At 49.7% G+C, this 17,434-nt stretch overlaps 1 protein-coding gene and 1 long non-coding RNA gene across 2 annotated transcripts; both read right to left on the minus strand.

The window, feature by feature from the left end:
• On the minus strand, positions 1 to 4,208 carry LOC308342342. Its single transcript, XR_013966775.1, has 2 exons — positions 4,077 to 4,208; positions 1 to 955 (listed from the first exon to the last, which is right to left on the minus strand). It is a non-coding gene; the product is annotated as an uncharacterized lncRNA (long non-coding RNA).
• Positions 4,209 to 11,004: 6,796 nt separating this feature from the next.
• On the minus strand, positions 11,005 to 16,934 carry LOC308341862 (proproteinase E; the record flags this gene model as incomplete). Its single annotated transcript, XM_080801907.1, has 8 exons — positions 11,005 to 11,022; positions 11,704 to 11,856; positions 12,441 to 12,583; positions 12,931 to 13,067; positions 14,082 to 14,216; positions 14,314 to 14,411; positions 15,727 to 15,812; positions 16,892 to 16,934. 8 exons carry the CDS (start codon positions 16,932 to 16,934, stop codon positions 11,005 to 11,007), a joined length of 813 nt encoding a protein of 270 aa, XP_080658033.1.
• Positions 16,935 to 17,434: the final 500 nt, after the last annotated feature.

Here is a 17,434-nt window from a genome sequence, read left to right on the forward strand (position 1 = left end):
TTAAGGACTAAACTTTTAATAGTTCAAGGACATCTAAGATGAGTTACTGGTGGGGTTACAGAAGCTTCCATTCATGCCGCCACAGCGAGAATCAAGAATTCTGAAAGTTGAAGCAATTACCTCTTTGGATACATAACAATATATTAAAGCATGTCAGAAAGTGCAAAAAAGGAGGCATTCAGCAGAGCAAGAACAAGCAACAGGCTGATTGTCCTAACAGGAGGGTCCTAACAGAAGCTCTTTCTGGAGCTCAGTCCCAGGAATTAGAGCTGCCTCCGATGGAGAAAGGTCCAAACACGGGTTCTGATGGGTTCTTATTACAACTAGTCAAAGGCAAGCCGAAAGAAAAAAAACAAAAACAAAAAAACCCCGAGGTTCACATTTCTCCATGACTGTTGTTGGCTCCTGCAACAAAGAGATCGTTTGGTTACTTCTCACGTGTAGGCTGAGCAAGAACCGTGTGGCAGGATTTAGCCAGTGATTCTGACCCCAGGCTGACATCTCTGGGCCCGAGCTCTGAGCTCCTCGGGCAGGACAGCCTGGAACTGCTCCTGTACCAGCATCTCCACAATCTGCTCCTTTGTGTGAATATCGGGTCTCAGCCACTGTCCAGCAAGCTCCTGGAGATGTCTGAGGACATCCCTGGGCCCAGCTCCATCTTCATAGCGGAATTTCCGGAACCTCTGCCTGGAGGCTGCCGCGTTGCGAGGATTCCTTCGTGGCATGGTCTCAAGGTCTTCGAGAGAGTCTTCATCAAGGCTCTCTTGTGGAAGCCCAGAAGGCTCTCGTGGACCCTGGACCTGGGGAGCTGGTATTAGGACAACTTCTGGCTCCTCAGCCATCATCTCATTTGATGGTGACCTCATTTTATCATTCTGGATTTCTCTATTTCTTTGTGCCTCTAGGTACCCTTCAGTCTCCATTCTGGAACTCTGGAAAAAGAGCTCGAAGACTCCTAAATGCAGAGAAAAGACAGGCTCAGCAAAAACAGACCAGAGACTGTTAAAACCACCTTGATCTCGTGGATCTGTTCCAGACCCAAGTTCCATCAGCTTTCCAATCTTAACAGTATTTCTTAATAAAGCTACTAGAAATTCGATTTTTGTCTCCTCTGGATCAATTGTCACAATTGAGAAAAACGTGGCAGTAGTTTACCAAAATGAAGAATGTAGATTCTCAAAGCAGAGAGAACGAAGAATGCTGGCCTCACGAACCAGAGAATCTTCTAAAGAATATTTCATTCATTTTCCCTGCATTACAAAGTATTTTACATTATGTTAAAAAAAAACTATGCATTTACATGATTTATAGGAGGGAGAATCTTTAAAATCACAGGTGTTTGCTTCCACCAATGTCTTTTATGGAGTTGTGCATGTCCAAAAGCAAGTTATGAGGAACTACTGAAAACGTAAGAGATAAAGGTCTCTTCACTGACATCTACTCTGCTGTCTTTTCTGACCCCCCCCCCCAATCTCTTTTATGATGAAAGAATAACAAGTGTTAAAAAGTACTTTAGGGGGCACCTGGGTGGCTCAGCCAGTTAAGCATCTGCCTTGGGCTCAGGTCATGATCTCAGGGTCCTGGGATCAAGCCCCAGGTCAGGCTCCCTGCTCGGTGGGGCACATGCTTCTCCCTCTCCCCCTCCCCCCACCTCATGCTCCTGCTCACTTGCTCACTCACTCTCTCAAATAAATGAAATCTTTAAAAATAAATAAAATAAAAAGTACTTTAGGAGCTAACCATCAGGGCTAAACGTAAATCCCCTCTTCAGAAAAAGGAAAGGAAGGAATAGAAAAGCCTCTATGTTAAGATCAAGATCCTAAGTTCCTCTAATCAGCTCATCAGGGCCACCCGGGTGGCTCAGTTGGTTGAAGCCTGACTCTGGGATTTCAGCAGGAGGTCATGCTCTCCATGTTCAGCAGGGATTCTGCTGGAGCTTCTCCCTCTCTTTCTCTCTCAGTCCCTCCCTGTGCTCACAGGTATGGGCTCTTGTATGCACGCATGCATGCTCTTTCTCTCCCTCTCTTAAACAAATAAAATCTCTAAGTTCCTCTGATCAGTATATGGAAAACTGAACTAGTCAGAATTCTAGTAGAATACATGTCCAACTTCGGATGATTGTCAGTGCTAAGATCAGCAAACCAGCTGGAGTGGGGCAGGGGAGGAGGGGGCACACTAAATACATGTAAAATGCTAGGAAAAAAAGGCTTTGTTTCATTTGGGTAAGGGCCCCAGTCCAAGAGAAAGGTTATGTATAGGAAAACCACAATCTATGTTATCAAAAAAGAGGGAGAGAGAGAGAGACTTCAAGTGACGGTACAGAAATGACTAAATTAATTTCCACATCAGGGTATGTCTAATCAAAGAGTACGACTCCTATGATGTGGTCAGTTTTCAAACGTCATCTCTTTTTTTCATTAACAAACGCCCTCCCCCAAGATCTAATTCCTCCCTAGTCCACGAAGCAGGAGTGTTGACATTTAAAATCTCTCCGGACTCAGAGACTGTCTCAAATCTGTTTTCTGGGTAACAACCGACAGAGGCCAACAATCACCAACACTGACCAGCTGCCTTGCATTAACTAGTTCTCAGATCCTAGTCACCTCTTCTTCAAATGTTTCATCACCCATTTTCTAGAAAACCTAAATTGATTCCAGGCCCTGCCGTTTAGATATTCCTAGAACACACTTATTCTTTTCATACTACGGGGGTTTTGCTCTATCAACAGCATATTCTCTTCCCCAAAAGTAAGCTGTCACTAACCTAGCATGACGACGCCCAAAGCAAAACAACCCCATAACTCAAGGGTGCCTTGGAAAAAAAAGGAAATATTTAGTCAAGGAAAGGTTGAATGAAATGTGAGACAGCAAAATCCTGGGAACAACCTAAGTGACCATCAACAGGGAAATAATTCGGCCATTCAGCGGAATAAGGGCAATCTTAAGAAGCATGAACTCGCCCTGTGAGTGCTGATACAGACAGGCGTCCGTAACACATCACCACCCGACACTATGATCCCACCTGGGGAAATTAAAATTACATACACAAGCACAGATGACCCCATCTATCACAAACACTACCTTCAACTGTATTTACTTTTGAGGGACAGGGACAGAAGAAACATTTTCCATTCAGTATCTTTCTATATTGCTTTCTTTTTAGCTGCAACTATGTATTACTTTCCTAATTCAAAAGGAAGCAAACATTCTCCACCAGCCCAAAACCCTTCTGAGGGAAAAACCCGTAACACACTTAGGAAAACACCCTTTTATTAATACTTCTAAGCTCCCAGCCCCAGAGGTCTTTACAACCCGACTTCTAAAATAGTCTCAGTTGTCAGGAGGCCAGTTCTCAAGGCTGGATTTGAAACATGGACTAACTCCACGATTTACCTAGCTTATAAATCCTATCAGTTTTTGAAGATCAATGACCAGACACAATGCTCACCCTCATCCGTTAATAATGCGGACTTACTGAGCACTTACTTCCTAGCTGACACTGCGCTGAGCAATTTACATTCGGCTACGTGATCCTCCCAGCCACTCTAAACTCCCGATAGGCTCTCTACTGCCCCAGCTGTCTCTATTAACAGCAGCAGCCGATGCTATTTGAGTTTTACCCGCCAGACACCCCGCGGAAGCTTCCCCCTCATCCTATCCTCCCCATAACCCAGGACAGTTACTGTCACTTCCACTCACACGTAACCAAACTAAGGCCTAACGACAGGGGATTTGCCCAAGGTCACAAGACCAGGAAGTGGGACCACCCCGCTGAGTAGAAATTTCCCGGCGTCTAGGCGGGGAGCTGAGCCGGGCTCCTCCCACCACATGGGCGCGGCTCGGAGGGTCTAGGTCCGACCGGAAAAAGACTTCTGGGGGTTCAGACCAGGACCTCCTCCTCCCGAGCTGAAGCGAGCTCCAATGCCACGCTAGCTCGAGAGGCCTGCAGAGTCCCCGAGCAGAGCTTCTCGGCTCCGAGGCCGACCGCCGCCGCGGCCCCCCACTCCCAACAGACCGTGCGCCCGGAAAAGAGAGGCGGTCGGGAGGGATGGAGGGAAGGAGGGAGGGGGCGTTCACCTGCGCAGGTGCCACCTCGGAGGGTGGGGGGAAGGGGGGCGGGGGCTCCTCCAAAGCCGACTCGAAGCCCGAAACCGACTCCGAGAAAAGGAAACCACCTACCCAGCGCAAAGCTTTGTAGCCAGCCGCCGGAACCGGAAGTGGCGCCCCGCCCGGAAGTTGGAAGTGAAGGGGAGGGAAACAGGGTGGAGGGGCGCGGCCTCTCTAGGCCTCGGCGGTACTCTGCGGCTCCGTGGTTTTAACCCGTGGTGGGCTTTGGGCCTTCCTCAGTCTCAGTTCTTCCTACCGTGCGGAGCTTTTGGTAACGCCTAGGTAGCTTCTCCGCTTAGGCGAAGTTCTCGGATTTTTTTAAACCGCAGTTTGCAGCCGCGAGGTAGAAAGAGGTCGAAGCGGGAAATTGGGACACTCCAGTGGGCCGCCAGCAGCTGACTCAGCGCCCCACCCTGAGGTTACACCCTTGAGCCTTTGCACCACCCAGAGGGAAGAAACCAGAATAGAGGGCTGGGTGGCTGCTGTTTGGAAGCAGTAGTGCTGTGTGGCGCCCGGTGGAATCACTTCATGGGAGGCAGTGGGCACAGACAGAAGTCTGTACGCAGACAGAAGTGGGCATGTGTCCGCGTGGATTTGCCCGTCTGTCTGTCCTGTGTATGGAAGGCTCGGGCTTAGCCCTGTGTGCCTCGTCCCCAAGACTTAACTTTCCAGTTGCTGATGGTTAAGAACTGAAGATTAGAAGTCACACTTCGCTGGTTTGCGTCTGGGTTTAGCCGGGATTTGAGTCGGAAGCACACATGTTAAGATAGCACAGCCTGTGAGAGGAAGTGCAAAGATGCTAACGGAGACAGCCCTCCCATGTCCTTGCTCAACCTTGAAGGGGAAGGGACTGGGCTGTTAAGTAGGCCACCTGAGCGCCTGTCCCTATCTCTCCACCCATTTGCCCTATCCAAATGGGACAGGCTAAGAAATTAGAGGGGCACTTCCAAAACCCCTGCTGGGTTATCACAACCCTTATCCCCAAACCCTCCCTACCCTCCAGGTAACCTCCCACACCCCCAACTCCACCCCACCTCACCCCCAGCCAATGTCCCTGGGGAAGAGGATGTGCCTTTTGTCTACACTGCCACTTCAGGTCAGTAAACCTCTAGATTGCCAGATACTCCAGCTGATGGTTGAATAACCAGAGCTCCTTCCTGTGCCCTTAGTCCTACCTTCACTAGTGACTGTGGCCCTTACCCCACTCACTCCTACAGGGCAGTTTCCATATTTCACCTCCTCTCAGCCTTGGTTTCCCCATCTATAAAGTGAGAGCGTTGGACTACATTAAGGACCTCTAAGTGCCCTCCCCCCACCCCCATTCCAATTCTTAGGTTCCTTAGGAATGCTTCAGAAGACTGCTGGAGTGGGGTGGGGGTGCTTTAGGTCCCAGAGCAACTCCAATTTTAAAGGTTTATGAATGTATACGAAAAGTGTATATGTTGCGGCTCCATGTAAGGTTATCACAGCGTTCAGGATAAAAATGGAAGCTTTGTGCTTTGCCCTCACATGCCTCATCTTTCCCCACCGTAATTCACTCACTCTGCTCCAGGCCGCTGGCCTTCTAGTTACTTTGCAAACCCAAGGAGCTCATCTTCACCTCTTTGGTGATCTCTGCTCGTGGTACCCTTTCCTGACATCTGCTCATCCAGGTTCCAGTTCAAATGGAGCCTCTCTTGAGCAGCCTTTGCTGCCCCCCCCCCCCTTCTAAAGGCATCCAGCAGTCCCTTCATAGCCTGTTGCTCTGGATTGTTATTATCTGTTTATTTTCTATCTCACCCACTCGAAGAATTGGCCACAGGACCAAAACCTGTGACTATCCCATCATCATGTCTCTGACGCCTAAAACTGAGCACAGGCCGGATAAATGTTTATCGAGGGCACCTGGACGGATCAATTGGTTAAGCAATGGCCTTTGGCTCAGGTTCCTGGGATCGAGTCCCACATCGGGCTCCCCCTGCTCTGTGGGGGCCTGCTTCTCCCTCTGCCTGCTGCTCCCTCTGCTTGTGCTCTCTGTCTCTCCCTGACAAATAAATAAATAAAATCTTTAAACAAACAAACAAAACCCCACATGAGTAGTATATTTCTGAGTGCTGCAAGACATAATAAAAAAAGTATTGAGGGGCGCCTGGGTGGCTCAGTGGGTTAAAGCCTCTGCCTTCAGCTCAGGTCATGATCCCAGGGTCCTGGAGTCGAGTCCCGGGAGGGGCTCTCTACTCAGCGGGGAGCCTGCTTCCCCTCTCCCTCTGCCTGCCTCTCTGCCTACTTGTGATCTCTCTCTGTCAAATAAATAAATAAAATCTTAAAAAAAAAATAAAGTGTTGACATTGTGCTTTTTAGAAATGGAGATTTTCTTCATGATTTAGAAAACTAAAATAAGTTGTTGGCACTGATGCTCTAATCATTACTTAAAAAATTAAATTATTGGGGTGCCTCAGTGGCTCAGTGGGTTAAACGTCTGCCTTTGACTCGGGTCATGGTCCTGGTGTCCTGGGATCGAGCCCTCCGTTCACAGTGAGGAGTCTGCTTCTCCCTGTCCCTCTGCCCCTTCCCATGCTTGTGCTCTCTTTGTCTCTCTCTCTCTCCCAAATAAATATTTTTATAAAAAATTAAATTATTGGGGCACCTGGGTGGCTCAGTGGGTTGAGCCTCTGCCTTCGGCTCGGGTCATGATCTCAGGGTCCTGGGATCGAGCCCCGCATTGGGCTCTCTGCTCAGCAGGGGCCTGCTTCCCCCTCTCTCTCTGCCTGCCTCTCTGCCTACTTGTGATCTCTGTCTGTCAAACAAATAAATAAAATCTTTAAAAAATATATTTAAAAAAATTAAAGTATTAACTATATGGTTTTTAAAGGATTTGAATCATCAAGACTTGGAGATTAAAAAGAGAACACTGAATTATTTTTTTAAGATTTTATTTATTTATTTGACAAACAGAGATCACAAGTAGGCAGAGAGGCAGGCAGAGAGAGGGGGAAGCAGGCTCCCCACCGAGCGATCCCAGGACCCTGAGATCATGACCTGAGCCGAAGGCAGAGGCTGTAACCCACTGAGCCACCCAGGCGCCCCAAGAACACTGAATTATTGATCAAGTTATTGACACTTTAAGGCAAGATTTCCTAACTCCCTGTTGCCCATCCACAAGGAGGGTGTCAGCAGTTAGCCTCCCTCTGAGGCTGGGTGGGAGGCCCTCAGGAGCTCCACAGGGTGGAATTTTACAGGTCTGACTGCCCTTTATTCTAAAATAAACTGTCCAAGGGGAAACTGCCCAAGGGTCCTTCTCTGACCCATTGGGAAGAAGTAGTGGCCTGAAAACACCTGTTACGTGTCACCTGGCAAAATCCCTCTGACTCAACATGAATGATGACCTCGTGCTGGTTCCAGAAATTCTCACATCCTTCCCCCGCACCCTTGTCTCTGCTCTGCTTGACTCAGGTCCTCCCTTGACCTCACTCAGGCCTTGCCAGACCAGTTCTTGGGCTTTTGTAGGAGCTGGAGTGGGGGGGTACGGGCTGGAAGAGTGTTTCTGTGGGGGAGCGTTCAGGAGTGAAGATGCAGAAAAGTGGGGAGGCAGTTGTAATACGTGGGGACCGTGGTTGGGAAAAGAAGAAAGAAATTTTATGAAGTATTGTTGATATAATCACTTTGGAGAACAACTTGGCAATTGGTGAAGTTGAAAATGAGCACAGCCTCCCACCCATTTCTTGGAATCTACCCTAGAGAAATTCTCACACATTTGTACCTGGAGATATGTCCAAGGACATTCGCTGAGGCACTATCTGTAATCACAAAAAAAAATTGGCCCTGCCGTGAATGTCCATCTGTAGGGGGAGAAGGATAAGTAAATAGTGTTGTGTAATAGCAGAGTGTTCAAAACTAGCAGCCGTGAGCTAGAGATCTATAAAGTAGCATGGAGAGACCTCAAGACACAACGCTGGATGAAAGAACCAGGTCACGGAATTATACATACAGCATGAAGATGTGCGTGTACTTTTTAAAAAAAGGATTTTATTTATTTATTTGAGAGAGAGAGAGCACGAGGAGGGGGAGAAGCAGAGGAAGAGGGAGAAGCAGACTCTCTGCTGAGCAGGGAGCCCACTTTGGGGCTTGATCCCAGGACCCTGAGTTCACGACCTGAATCGAAGGCAGAAGCTTAACCCACTGAGTCCCACCATGCATGTACTTTTGAAAACCAAAACAATGTAATACATTGTTTATAGATATTACATATGTGATTTTAAAACTGTATAATAGAGTGGGAATGCAAGCTGGCACAACCACTCTGGAAAACAGCATGGAGGTTCTTCAAAAAGTTGAAAATAGAGCTACCCTACGACCCAGCAATCACACTACTGGGTATCTACCCTAAAGATACAAATGTAGTGATCCAAAGGGTCACGTGCACCCGAATGTTTATAGCAGCAAGGTCCACAATAGCAAAACTACGGAAAGAACCTAGAAGTCCATCCACAGATGAATGGATAAAGAAGATATGGTATATACATACAATGGAATACTATACAGCCGTCAAAAGAAATGAAATCTTGCCATTTGCAGTGACGTGGATGGAACTAGAGGGTATTATCCTTAGCGAAATAAGTCAATCAGAGAAGACAATTATCATATGATCTCTCTGCTATGAGGAATTTGAAAGGCAGGGCTGGGGCGTTGTTGGGGGTAGGGAAGGAAAAACGAAACAAGCTGGGATCGGGAGGGAGACAAACCATAAGAGACTCTTAATCTTACAAAACAGACTGAGGGTTGTTGGGGGGGGTGGAGGAGTAGGGACAGGGTGGTTGGGTTATGGACATTAGGGAGGGTATGTGCTGTGGTGAGTGCTGGGAAAGGTGTAAGCCTGACCATTCATATATCTGTACCCCTGCGGCAAATAATACATTATATGTTAATAAAGATAATTTAAAAAAACAATAAAATACTTAAGAACAAACTTAAAAAAAACAACTATATAACAGCATGGAGTGTGAAGATAAATGCACAATTCATTTCATTAGTAAGGATAAGTTAGGTTGACGTCACTGTAACAAGCACCCCAAAACTTAGTGGCCTGTAACAACAGTTTATTTGTTGCTGTGCTACGTGTCAATCAGGGGGCATTAGAGGCTGTCCTCCCTGTCTCCTGACTCTGCGACCAGGCTGACCTGTAGCCACCCCTTGCCATGGCAGAGCAAAAGAGAGCTCTGCAAACCGTCCCACCTCTCAAATCTTCACCTTGGCCAGAGAGAGCCATGGGGCCAAACCTGCCTTCACGAGATGGAGGGCAGGCAAGAAGGATCCTGCTCCGTGCTCCAAAGGAAAACCAGTGCTGTTGGGTAAACAACCCCACAGCCACGATGATGTCCTCTGGGTACAAAGCGGCCTCCACTTTAGTAATGTAGTTCCTCTTTTAGAAAACATGAAGCAAAAACATGGACTTTGTTAATGCTGGAGGGAGGCTACATGGGTGTTTCCTATGTTAGTCTCAATGCTGTATCTTTTAAACTTTTTATTTATTTATTTTTTAAAGATTTTATTTATTTATCTGACAGACAGAGATCACAAGCAGGCAGAGAGGCAGGCAGAGAGAGGGAGGAGGAAACAGGCTTCCCGCTGAGCAGAGAGCCCGATGAGGGGCTCGATCCCAGGACCCCAGGATCATGACCTGAGCCGAAGGCAGAGGCTTTAACCCACTGAGCCACCCAGGCGCCCCTCTTTTAAACTTTTTAAAACTAGAAGTATATTTTTTAGGAGGAGGGCAATGGGGCAAGAGTAATATTAAAAATTATAAACGTGGGGCGCCTGGGTGGCTCGGTCAGTTGGGGGTCTGCTTTCAGCTGAGGTCACGGTCCCAAGTTCGTGGGATCGAGTCCTGCATTGGTCTCCCCGCTCAGCGGAGAACCTACTTCTCCCTCTCCCTCTGCCTGCTGCTTCCCTTGTTCGTGGTCTCTCTCTCTTTCTCTCTCTCTCTCTGTCAAATAAGTAAGTAAAATCTTTTAAAAATTATAAACATATATTCTTGCTGGGCTCATGTTTGCTTTCACGGTACCCAGGAGGAACACGAGTAAAGGAATTCAGTTGTTTTTATGTTGCTCTTGGCTTGTAGGGCAACAATCCTTTGGACCTCAACACCATCGCAGTGGGCTCTCCAACCATGTTTGAGGCATTTATGTGGGCTTCTGAGTGTGTGTCTGCTCCTGGCCGCAGCTGGGGCTCCCAACATTGTTTTCCTCACATCTGTACTCCCAGCCCTAAACTTGGCACAAAGCAGGTGCCTCGTGAATGTTTCATGAATGACCCTGATATGCTCAATTCCATCTGAATAATGAGCTGTTTCAGGGCAGCAACCATGTCTCTCTCCCCCTCTGAGCCCATGTCCGGAACAGGGAATGAATGCTTGTTGAATGAATGAATGAATGAATGAATGAACAACCCCAGCCCCACTTCCCTAGCCCATCAATGGAAGCAGAAAACACATGGCCCTTGCACTCCACCACGAGCCTCCCAAGGGGCTGACAAGGTCAGTTTGTGTGCAGACTCTATGCTTTTATGCCTGCCTTGAAAAGCCAAAGGTGGTATGTGGCTATATAGAATGACCAACTTCTTGGGACTCTCCTGCTTTCACCACCGCAAGTTCTGTGTCCTGGGCACTCCCCCAGTCCCAGGCAAACGGGGACAGTTGGTGACTTGATAGCAACTCCTCTCCGCTCTCAGAGCCCCATGTTTTTCTCATTCTCATGAGAGGGTTGAATCTGGTCTCACCTCTTACATATCAGATCTCAGTTTTTATGAATAGCCTGGAAGGGAACAGGTGAGTCAAAGAAAGAAGAGACACATGTTGGGGTTTTCTGAGAGATCTTTATTTTTTACAAAGAATGTGGATCAGCACTGCCACCGAGCCCTGGTTCTAGTGGCTTGACATGACCTAGAAAAAGTGGGGAGAGCCAGAATCGTCTGGTTAGGAGCAAATTCTGAAGTCATATGGAACTGAGTTTGATTTCCAGCCATGTGACTCTTCAGCTGTGTAACGCTGGGAGAGTGACTCGACCTCTCTGAGCCTTAGTTTCCTCCTCTGTATAATGGGATATAATCAGAGTACTCATCTCACAGGGGTCGTTGATGAAACTATTAAGGAGGTTTACGTAGTTTATAAATGGTGGCTATTCCTGTGAACTATGTTAACTGTCCCTGACCATTTGTTCCCAGATAAGATTAACACTTTCAGTGGGGCCTGAGCATCCCAGTCACTGCTCGCCCCACATTTCATGATTATTGCTCATTTAATCATCTCCTTCCCACAAGGCAGCCCTTTGACACATCACTCTATCTTTCAGGACAGGGAAAGACCTGGACCAAAGAAGACATTTCATAAACACTTGTTAAAATAAGGAAAATAAAGCAGTTCCGCCGTAGTTCAAAGTTCCATCCAGAAGCCACTGAAGTGGTTGGGGCCACACCATAGCAGAAAACATCCCCAAAGCCCTCTGAAATGTGTCCGAGGGCCCCTCCGCTCCTGACCTTCTGGGATCCTTTCAGCTCCCCCTCAGGACCTGCTGTTCTCACCCAGCCCAGCATGGGGGCCTCCCACCTGCCCTAGCCCGCTCACCTCCTCGATCCAGTCACTGAAAGCTGAGACTCGTGTGAACACTGTGGGCTTCTTGATGGTGTTGCAGCCGAAGGCAGACACAAAGCTGGTCACCCCGTGGACCTGCCAGGAGCCATCTGCTGCGGGGCAGTTGAGGGGTCCCCCAGAGTCACCCTAGAATGGTCAGAGAGCGGTGGGGAGCTGAGCCATGTCTGAGATGGAAGGAATTGGTTCTGGCGGTGGGGGTTTTGGGAACTCCCTGGGTGATTTGACCTCTCTAAGCCCCATTGGCTTGTTTGGGATGGGGACTAAGACCTGTCCTACAGGATCTTGTGAGATAATAAATATATGATCCTAGAGCAGTCCCTAGCAGAGAGGAAGCCATGGATTCATGGTAGTTTCCGTTATTACTAGTCAGTTATCCTATTATTAATCCTCCTGACTTCTATTGCAGCAATATTACTGCTTTATCATAACTTCAGGACCATGGAGTTGAAGGTGACTTGGAAGATCCTGGTGTCAAAGTCCCTTGCTGGGCTTCAGGGGAAGCCCGAGGACCTGGTGGAGTTGCCCCAAGTCAAGTCAGTATGAGCTGGGACTAGAAGCCAGAGGTCAGGCCAGTGTGTCTGGACCACACTGACTCCCTCAGAGTGCTGCCTGGTCCAGAGACTGAGTGGGGCACGCAGGTAGGATGGCTTGTCTGCCTCCCAGGCAGATGGCAGAGGTTTCCCAGGGCCCTGCCCTCCGAGCTGACTCACGTTGCACCCAGAGAGGATGTCCCCACCGGCGCACACCATGCTCTTCTTCACGGAGCTGCCCCACCAGTCCAGTTTGGAGCAGTGCTCGTAGTCCACCACGGGCAGCAAGGCCTGCTGCAGCTTGTCTGGGAGCGGCCCACCAGCTGTGGGAGACATGGTGCTCACTGGGATGGCATGGGGGTGCCGGGCTGGGAGCCTCAGAGTGGGGTGGGGGCTTGGGGAAAGCAACTCTTCTAGGCTGATGGGGACTCTCCTCCCACCAGAGGGTCCTGCCTGCTTTGTCCACCAACACCTGGCACGTAGGAGACACTACAAAATGCCCAATCGAACACACTGGTGTTTGGGCGGATGGAGCGAGAAGGTGCTCCTGGAGGAGGAATGGGAGGCAAGTGCAAAAACCCATCCTGGTTAGTCAACCCCCCAGCCCCAGCCCCAGGCCCTGTCTTCCTGCCCACGGTCCCTGAGGCCGGCAGGGGGGGTCAGCACGCACTGTAGAGGCGGCCCCAGCCGCTGATGTAGCAGGGCGCCCCGTTGGGCAAGATGTCCCCGGCGGGTGGGAGGCAGGCGAGCTGGACGGCATCTCCCAGCTGAGCGCTGCGTGAGAGCTTGATGAGGGCGATGTCATTGCTGGCGAGGAGAAAGGAGTCAGAAAGAGACAGGGGAGCCTAGTCCTCCAGCCAGACCAAGCCCCACCTTCCAGCCTTTGCTACAGAGAGTTCACCTCTGGGGTGTCCTCACTGCTCCCTTCCCTCCGAATCGCATGTGTTTTTAGGGTTGAGCAACCTCCCTCTCCCTTGCAGCCATGCTGACCCTTGGCCTTCCGAGCTGTCCTCAGCTCCTACACTGAGGTTTGCACACTTCAACTGTGTCAGGATCATGGAGGTCACAGGTTTGCTGTGCTCCACCCCAGGGTTCCTGACGCAGTGGGTCTGGGTGGGGCCTGAGAAAGGTCCCCTTTCCTCTCCACCTAGCCCAGGAGTCCCGTGAAGATGGGTTAAGGTCATGATCATCATGGCCCGTCTCTCCTGCCTTGCACTTGCAGGGGTTCTGCGCCCTTCTCTGACCCTCATCAGAAAAGTGCGGAGCCACCCAGACACGTGATTTTGCACCTGATTGAGGAGCTTAGTGTTCTCACCCAGTGATCACCTCCTTGACCTTCAAACCACCCAGGAAGCCCAGAAGGTCACCCTTGACATATGGTATAATTGAGACTCCAGAAGGGCATTGCCTTGCCCAAGCCCCTTAGTGACTTGTTCTAGAGCCTCTCAGTCCGTTTCTCCTCCCTTTGCCCACTGGGCCAGGAACCCAGGATGCACTGGGCGAATGTTGGTTGAATGGAGGAATCCTCGGATTTGGGAAAGGGGATGCCAGAGGTATCCTGGGTTCAAGTCAACTAGCCAAGTGCACTTGGGAGAGTTCCTGGCCCTTCCGGAGGCCCTGCTGTCCTTCCATAAGGAGAGAGGTTTGATGTAGATGGTCCTTAAAATCTCTCCTGGCTCTGACCCTCAGTGTGTGAGACCAGGGCCCAGGCTGCTGGACCCAGCCCCGCTGTCCCTGGGAGTCTCCTCAGAATCATCTTTGGGTCACAGCAGGGCAGGGGGGCCAGTAACTTCTGGGTCCTAGGCCGAAGCATTCACTCACCCACAGGCTACGCAGTTGGGGTTCCAGAGTGGGTGCACGAAGAGGTCCCCAGCATTGATGGGGATCACCTGTTCGGGGCCCTCATCCTCAGCCCGGTTGTACTCGCCCAACACCACCTGGTAGGTCAAGGAGCTCCTGCCAGTAGAAGTCAGGTCAGTCTGGGCCCACAGTCCCCCACTACCCCAGCCCTTCTGGTTCTAACGTGGAGACAGGGACAAGCAAAAGAACTTACGAGACGCAATGGCCTGCAGTCATGACCCAGTCAGGGGCAATAAGGCTGCCGCCACAGGTGTGGTGGAAGGTTCCATCCTTCTTGTACTGCAGGGAGACCTGGTGGCAAGGGAGGGAGGAGCCTAAGTGGTCTGGACCCCCAGTGAGGGCTGATATTCACAGCTGTATTGGTTGTGCACTATACAACTCTAGAGGGCACCGTTCATGCAGAATGACATCCTCTAGAAATGTGCAGTGTTCCACCTCACGACTACATCATCTATGGCTGCTTTCACACTACCATGGCAAAGTTAACTCATTGCAATAGAAACCATAAGGTTAACAAAAACTAAAATATTTACTCTCTGGTCCTTTACAGCACAAGTTAGCTGACCCCTGCTGTAGACCAGTGCCATCCAATAGAACTTTCTTTTTTTTTTCCCCCAAGATTTTGTTCATTTATTTTTGAGAGAGAGAGAGAGAGCAAGCATAAGCAGGTGGGGAGGGGCAGAGGGAGAAGACTCCCCGCTGAGCAAGGAGCCCAATGTGGGACTCGATCCCAGGACCCTGGGATCATGACCTGAAACCAACGCAGATCCTTCACCAACTAAACCAGCCAGGCACCCCCCACGAGAACTTTCTGTGACAATGGAAATGTTCTATATCTTGGCTGTTCAATATGGTAGCCAATAGCCATATGTGGCTACTGAGAATTTGAAATGTGCCCAGCACTGAGCAACTGAATTTTTAACATTATTTTATTTTAATTTTTTAAAAGATTTTATTTATTCACTTGACAGAGAGAGACACGGCGAGAGAGGGAACACAAGCAGAGGGAGTGGGAGAGGGAGAAGCAGGCTCCCCATGGAGCAGGAAGCCCGATGCGGGGCTCCATCCCAGGATCCTGGAATCACGACCTGAGCCAAAGGCAGACGCTCAACAACCGAGCCACCCAGGGGCCCCATAACATTATTTTATTTTAATTAATTTAAAGTTCAACAAACACACGTAGCTAGTGGCTACTGTGTCGGCGCAGGGGGTCTAGCCAGCCCCTTGTGCCCCACCAACCTCTATAAAGCCCTCCGTTCCTTTAGTGCTCTTAGACCTTGTAGCCTTGTTGTATAATTCGAAGAATCTAGAAATGTCTACCCCAAAACCTCCCTCCCTAAACACGGTGTCTGAAATTCCACTGTCTGTGCACCAAATAAACATTGCCTTCTCCCCAGATGCCACTTCTGACTTGCCAGCAGCCCGGGGAGGGTTACGGATTGGGTGGACAAGACTTCCATGTGAAGTCGACTGTCCGAGAGTCTCCTGGCCTTGAAGCTAGAGAGGATACTGGAAGTGAAGCAGTGGGGCCAAGACTGAATGCTTTGCGGTCAGAAGAGGGGGCAGAGCCCATGCGGAGAAACAATGCCGCCCGTATTGCTCTTACCTGCCAAGGCCAGCTGTAGGGGACCGCATCCTCACCATTGACAACGCGGGCGGAGGGCTGGTAGGAAGGTCGGCCACAGCCCGAGGCTGGAAGGGAGAGCGGAGACATCCAATCAACCAGAGAGTCCCACAAAACTTAGAAGAGGCCTGGGTCCCAGTTCTAGATGTGCCACACACTGGCTGCGTGACCCAGCGTGAGCTCTTTCCCCTCTGCGGACCTCTGCAGCCATGTATGCGCAGTGTTGGACTAGAGCAGGGGTTTCTAGAGTTCCACGAGGCTAGAATAGATACGTGACCTCCTTCCATGGCAGGATTGAAGGGCCTAGTGCACTTAGAACAGTGCCTGGTGCCCAGAGAGCCCTTGCGATGGGATAGATAATTATCATGAAAAGTGGTGGCTTTGGAATAAGATTGCCTGGACTCAAAATACAGCTCTGCCCGGACTTCTAGCCTGGGCTACTTCTCTAAGGGTCAGTTTCTCCATCTGTAAAATGGGGATAATAATAGTACTGATCTCATGGACCTGTTACAAGAGATAATATAAGAAAAAATCTTTAGCGTTCCTGGCATATAGTAAGCACTCTTACATAACAAGGAATAATGTAAGAAAATGATTATAAGAGTTATAGGATTACAAGGATTACAAGAGATAATATAAGAAAAAATCTTTAGCATTCCCTGACATGTAGTAAGCACTCAATAAACATCATCTATTACTGTTACTGTCAGTCGAGAGAGGCTGCTTGGAGGAGGGGGCCTCGAGCTGGAATATAATATGGCGGAGAGACTAGGAAAAGGTTAGACCACATGATATGGAGTGGGGGCGGGGGGGCGGGGGAGAGGAGCATTAGAGGGTTAAGCAGAGGAACAGAAATTCCAACCCAGCCTAACCACAAAGCCCAAACTCTTCACACTAGACTTTCTTTACTGGCCCCAATGACGAGTCCCACCACAGTGCTTTGGGTAGCCCAGTCTTTCTCCTGAGCTGTTCCATCCACTGCTCCCCCTCCATTGTCCTGCCCCAGCACCGAGCCGAGCCCCCACAATCATGCCCAGGTGCAAACTGAGATCCCCTCCTGTGGACCCAGGTGTTGGGTTCGTGGCACTCAGAGTAGGTGACAGATTTCAAGGTTCCTGGCCCTGTGCAGCACAGGCTGGGGTCTTACCAAAGGCCACAAATAGGAGGGAACTCAGCAGCCGGAGCATCATGAGTTTTGAGACGATAGGAAAGACACACATAACCTGGGGCTCTAATATAGAGCAGAAAGCAGACAGAGGGGGGCCGATTGGGCCCCATTCCCAGAACAGGTGGTGGAACGCCAGCTCTCTCATGGTCCAAGGCCATGGCCCCCACCTGCTGCACGTGGGAGAGTGACAGCCAACAGCAAGACCCAAGGTTCCTTCCAACCTGTGGCTACACAGGTGGCACTGAATGGCCAGCTGATAACAGGGGAGGGGGAAGGAGAGATCTCATCAGAGCAAGCCAGCCTCTTCCGGGAGAGAACATGGGCTCTGGAACTGGTCGGACCTAGCTTCCGATCCTAACTCTGCCACCTCCAGGCTCCTCATCCTTGGGGACATGGCTTAACCTGTCCAGACCTCAGGTTTCTCATCTCTAAGTCAGGAGTTCTATTAGTATCCTCCTCAAAAAAATTTTTTTTGGTGAGTGCTTTCTCCATATCAGAATGTTCTAGGGGAAGGAGCCATGA

Source organism: Martes martes, assembly GCF_963455335.1.
Source record: "Martes martes genome assembly, chromosome: 4".
NCBI classification, from domain to species: Eukaryota; Metazoa; Chordata; class Mammalia; order Carnivora; family Mustelidae; genus Martes; species Martes martes.